Here is a 5,297-nt window from a genome sequence, read left to right on the forward strand (position 1 = left end):
TATATATATATATATATATATATATATATATATAAATAAATGTGTGTGTGTGTGTGTGTGTGAGTGTCATTCATTTTTTTAAGCAAGTTACAATGAACTAAATATTTGACCAATAGCGCCCTCTTCTGTCATCTCGCAGGTATGACGCTGGCTAACCAGGTTACCATTAGGATGTGATCCTTCCATTTTGTTTAGCTAAGCTAACGCTAGCTTGTACCGTTTTGCGGCAGATATGGATGACGCTGACGAACCGGGATTAGTCCTGTCGCACAACACCTCTTCGGGCTCTAAGTCGGGTGGAGACAAGATGTTTTCCCTGAAGAAGTGGAACGCAGTAGCCATGTGGAGCTGGGATGTTGAGTGCGATACCTGCGCCATTTGTCGGGTACAAGTTATGGGTGAGTCGTTAGCTCAGCCCTGATATATGGCTAAAGAAGCTAGCAGTTTGTTTCAATTGTACAAACTGTCAAATTGTTTCCTTGGCGTTTTGCAGACGCGTGCCTTCGATGCCAGGCGGAGAATAAACAAGAGGACTGTGTCGGTAAGATGGTTCACACTGAAAACAGTCAAACGTTACGAAAAGCAACAGTTAGTCACACAAGCTAGCTCTGGCTAATCAGTGGGAGCTGTCAAAAAAACAACAACAGCTAGCCTCACATAAACATATTCAATACTTCGCCCAAATAACGTTATATAGAAGCTATGTTAGGATAATTATCATTGATTATAATTATTATAATTATCTTTATTGCAGAATATTTTATAGCAGACACTGAGAAAGACATAGCTATTTCTATTCAGTAATGAGGCAATGAAATATATGCTGTTATAAGGGCTGAAACAATTAATTGGATTTATCGATTCTTAAAATAATCTTCAACTAATTTAGTAATCGATTAATTGTTAATTGGAGTATGGAGACTGTACAACATGCCTTTAGCTGACAGAGGAACCCACTGTTAGCTGCAGTTATGTCAATTGTAACAGAAATGTGTAAACATTTTGCATTTAAGATAAAAAATGTAATTGTTCATCTGCCAATATGCTCCATCCAGAACTCTTCAAGTGGTTTTAGTTTCACCTGGTTTAATTATGCAGAAAGTCTCCTTTAAGGAACCTTTTGCTATCTGATAAATAATCATTTAATCAACCAAATAATCAAGAGATTAGTTGATTTTTAAAAATAATCTTTAGTTGCAGCCCTAGTTTTTATCACTAGAGCCTCACCCTTTTCTGAAAACCTCTTAGTTTAATGTTTAAAAGAAACGTTTTCCACCATACAATAAATCTGTGATTTTAAAGAGACTACAAGCACTGCCTGTAGATGTTTTGTTTCCATTTCTCTTATGTATAATATTAAAAAATACTATAAAGACTTGCTTTATTTCCCTGCCTGCTTTGTCAAAGCTGGTACTAAAAAAGCATGATGAGATCTGAGACAAATACAGTGCAAAAGTGTTGACATCTCTTTACAAGAAATATAATTATTTTATGCATATATATATTGTATTTTGTAAAAAGATCTCTTCAGCTGGTCATATTTATTGCCTCTCTTTCAGTTGTATGGGGGGAATGCAACCACTCCTTCCATAACTGCTGCATGTCACTCTGGGTGAAGCAGAACAACCGCTGCCCGCTCTGCCAACAGGACTGGGTGGTTCAGAGAATCGGCAAATAAGCACGCCGTCCAGGTGGACTGTACAAATGCACCAGATAATGGTGATGGACTTCTCAGTGTTCCCGGCAGCATTTCCTGAGCTGTCCGCTCCCTTGACGGTTGCATGTTTCCGTTATACCTGGTATCAGAATGAGGACAATGGACACAGTTTGAGCTGCGCAGATCGGCGGCTGAGGGGGATCACGTGTCGAGAAGAGACGAACAAAATGTGTTGGAGCGTCAAATGTTTTGCTTACAGTTATGTGGTGTTTGGCGCATCTTGAAAATGTGAGTTTCTTTTTTAAAAGAAATGAAATGTGAATAATAGTGATTCAGACACTCTTGAAATAAAAGTCCCATTAATAAAGTGAAAGTGTGCCTAATATATTTTTTGCAGAATAAAGTTTTCCTGTATTTGTCAGAAATATCAAATACAATTAAAAGCATCAAAAAGAGGTTTATCCTGACAATAAACGTTTCCCACTTCTCTAAACTCATTATAGACCAAAAAAAAGAAGTTTAATCGAGCACACATATGGCGTTTAACTGTTACTTCCGGATGTTAGGGCTTAGAATGAGCGTGCTCTACATGACTGTAACCTTGTTACCCATTATGCTGTGAGCGTAGGATTATGTGTAAGGGTGGCATTGCTCTAGTTTGGACCTATTGATTATATTAGAAAATCCAACATCTTCAAGAATAGAGAAGCTCAGGATGAAACAGTTTGGTTTAATGTTCTTTCCTGGTAAAAAATACATTTAGTGAGGGGGAGATAATTGAATTAAACATGCAACTGGCTGGAAGGCTGCATCAACCTTGTTTAACCTGGAGGGAATGTGAAAAAAGAAGCAGCCTTAGTTTTTTTTGTTTTTACCAAAATCTGCATTTGATTAAAAATCATTATCAATAAGGTTGACTGGCAGTCATTTTAATGCTGAATAGATACACCTATGAAGAATTTTTCATAAGGGATAGATAAAGGTACCTAATATATATCTACTTATATTTATTTGAATTGGTAGTTTTAATGCATGTAAAGCTGATTATTATTGCAGGATTATTATAACTGCACAGACATTTCTCTGAAAACTGCACCATCTATCAGAGTGGCAGTTCGGTCGATGCACACAACCACTTTGCATCACCTAATAATAGACCGGTCTAAATCCTCTTAAGTTCAAACCACATAAGTTGCTTTCCCCATGTGCCGTCTTCACAAAAACGTGCAAAGCCGTGTGGGATAAGAAGCAGAGAATGATCAGGATGTTGGATCTTGATGGTCTCTCTGGTGCCTCAAACTCTCAGATGGGTGAATGTAAGTGTTCTTAGTTTTTTAACGCTGTATACCACAGGATACATCCACCCATGGATGACCTGGTGGGTGTGGACAGCTTGGTGGCCAACACAGCCTACCTAAGGGCCCTGGAGGTTGATCGGAACAAGCTGAGAATGCAGCGAGTGCCCCTGACGCTGCCCAAGCCAAAGAAGTCCACTGCTCCTCGGACAGCAGCCGAGAAGACATACGAGTCGCTCTGTGAGCAGCAGCCTATCGGGAGAAGGTTGTTTGAGCAGTTTCTCCTGACTTCTGACCCACAGTGTGTGGCTGCTGCTGAGTTCCTGAAGGAGCTGAGCCACTGGAGCTTTGCTGAGGACGGAAACAAAGACAAGACTAAACAGAGGATACTTTCAAAGTTCTGTCAGCCTCAGTCTCACACGTTCCTCTCCTACCTCACAGCAGAGGATGTGAAGATGATCATGGCTCTCGCAGGCAAAAACGATGAGGCAGCCATGGAGCAGATGAGAGATGCAACCAGAAATTACCTGAAAGGAAAACCTTTTTTGGAGTACCTGAAAAGCCCCTTCTTTTACCACTTTCTGCAGTGGAAGGAATGTGAGAGGCAGAAGATTACTGACAGATATTTTTACGAGTTCAGGACTTTGGGCAGAGGTGGCTTCGGTGAGGTCAGTAATAAAAGTCTTATGAGAATAAATAAGACAATACATTAAACTACATTTACAAGGACATTGGTAAAAACTTACCTTGAAGTAAACATGTAACTAAAATATAGACTGGGATCAGGGGCTGAGCCAGATATGTGGAACCCCCCCTCCAACCAAATAAATACTATGTGCCTGTCAGCATAGCACACGTGCTAAACCTAATAAACTGTGTAGTGAGGGATTTCAGATTGCCTGCAGGGCTTTCACTCTTGGCCAATCAGAGCCTTTATTGGGGTCCCTATCAAAAAACTATTTTGTTTCTACCAATAATATTGCTGCAATCAATGTTTAGATGATCAGATCATTCACATGCTCACTATAAATCTACTAAAGCTCTTGCTGTTTACAGTCTCCCAATTTCATGCACCATCTAAGCCCAGGGTTGTTGCAGGCAACTATTGCAGTAAAAAGAGCCATTTTACCCTGAGCCCAGCTAAATAAAACTGGTACATATTGCATGAGCTTTAAATAAAAGTCAACTTATTATTTTTGTACAATATCTCCAATAGGAAGCTGGTTGCAACTTTCAACAACACATGGTTTATTTGCATCTTTAGTTTTTAAGTCTTTAACACCAAGTAAATCATATTTGAGTCCTCCTCATCATCATCAGTGGGAAATGTTTGTTTTTTGAAAATCCTGATTTATATAACCAGACACAAGGTGAAAAAGAAAGAACAGAAAATTTATTTAAAAAAAAACATTATATGGAAATGCCTAATGCATCACATATCATACGAATAACTTATTTTAATTTAAATATTTATTATTTCAATGTTTAATGACAACTCCAGTTTAAACATTTTTAATTTTTATTAAAATGATTTCACGGGTTTTACAGAGTTAAAGTAAGGACTGAACATAAAGGTTTTTCTTAAGAGAAAGGATATATGTTCCTCTACACAATATTAATGTAAAAAATGAAAACATATTATTCAAGCAAATGGCAAAACAAGTATAGATCTAACTACATATTCCCGGTTCTTTAATGTTGTTTTGTTTTGAAACTTAAATGTTGAAATTCATTAAAAAAAGAAAACAACTTAATCTTCTAAGAATGGTATTTGTTAATATAATGTAATGATAAAAAACATAAATTAGATCATTTTAGCCATTATTATGAGCTAATAATAAAGGGTTATGTGGTTTACACTTTTTGGTTCAAAATGCAAGAGCAATATACAAAACTAATCTGTAGTGCATAAATGACAAATTAAAAATGCTTTGATAAGTAAAATAATAAATCATACAAAAACAGACATAATCAAATCAAACATACAATGTTGATAATTTTCTCATATAAGGAGAATAAAAAGTTTCATGAAACCAAAAAGAAAATGGAATGAAAATTAAAATAAAATAATTACCCCTTGAAGCTCTATTTGAAAAGATAGCCGTTCCCACACCCATGAGCTTTTTCAATACAATGTTCCACTCCAGTTTTTTTTTTTGCAAAGTCACTGCTGAAATTGGGGCTGAAAAAATGAATCGGACTAATCAAGATTAACCGATTATTGAAATAATCATCAACTAATTTAGTAAGCGATTAATCATTAACTGGAGTATAGAGACTCTAAAACACGGCTTCAGCTGACAGAGCGACCCACTTAGAGCAGTCATTATATCAAAATAAAATAA

General features: G+C 36.9%; 2 protein-coding genes across 2 annotated transcripts in view; both read left to right on the plus strand.

Moving 5' to 3' along the window:
• The first annotated feature begins 151 nt into the window (after positions 1-151).
• On the plus strand, positions 152-2,030 carry rnf7 (ring finger protein 7). Its single transcript, XM_015372716.1, has 3 exons — positions 152-398; positions 494-541; positions 1,560-2,030. Exons 1-3 carry the CDS (start codon positions 233-235, stop codon positions 1,676-1,678), a joined length of 333 nt encoding a protein of 110 aa, XP_015228202.1. The 5' UTR covers positions 152-232; the 3' UTR covers positions 1,679-2,030.
• A 993-nt stretch (positions 2,031-3,023) lies between these two features.
• The window catches only part of grk7 (G protein-coupled receptor kinase 7), a 10,221-nt gene continuing 7,947 nt past the window's right edge, over positions 3,024-5,297 (plus strand). The window contains exon 1 of the mRNA XM_015372723.1: positions 3,024-3,620. Within this exon, the coding sequence (XP_015228209.1) occupies positions 3,024-3,620 (597 nt within the window). The remainder of the gene's footprint in view (positions 3,621-5,297) is intronic.

The sequence above is a fragment of the Cyprinodon variegatus genome, unplaced genomic scaffold, assembly GCF_000732505.1.
Source record: "Cyprinodon variegatus isolate N-32 unplaced genomic scaffold, C_variegatus-1.0 Scaffold75, whole genome shotgun sequence".
NCBI classification, from domain to species: Eukaryota; Metazoa; Chordata; class Actinopteri; order Cyprinodontiformes; family Cyprinodontidae; genus Cyprinodon; species Cyprinodon variegatus.

Excerpts from the sequence above, each read along its gene's own strand:
- rnf7 (XM_015372716.1), top strand. The coding sequence starts at position 233 with ATGGATGACGCTGACGAACCGGGATTAGTCCTGTCGCACAACACCTCT. Across the intron at positions 399-493 it reads TTGTCGGGTACAAGTTATGG|ACGCGTGCCTTCGATGCCAG; the intron begins GTGAGTCGTTAG and ends GGCGTTTTGCAG. Across the intron at positions 542-1,559 it reads TAAACAAGAGGACTGTGTCG|TTGTATGGGGGGAATGCAAC; the intron begins GTAAGATGGTTC and ends CCTCTCTTTCAG.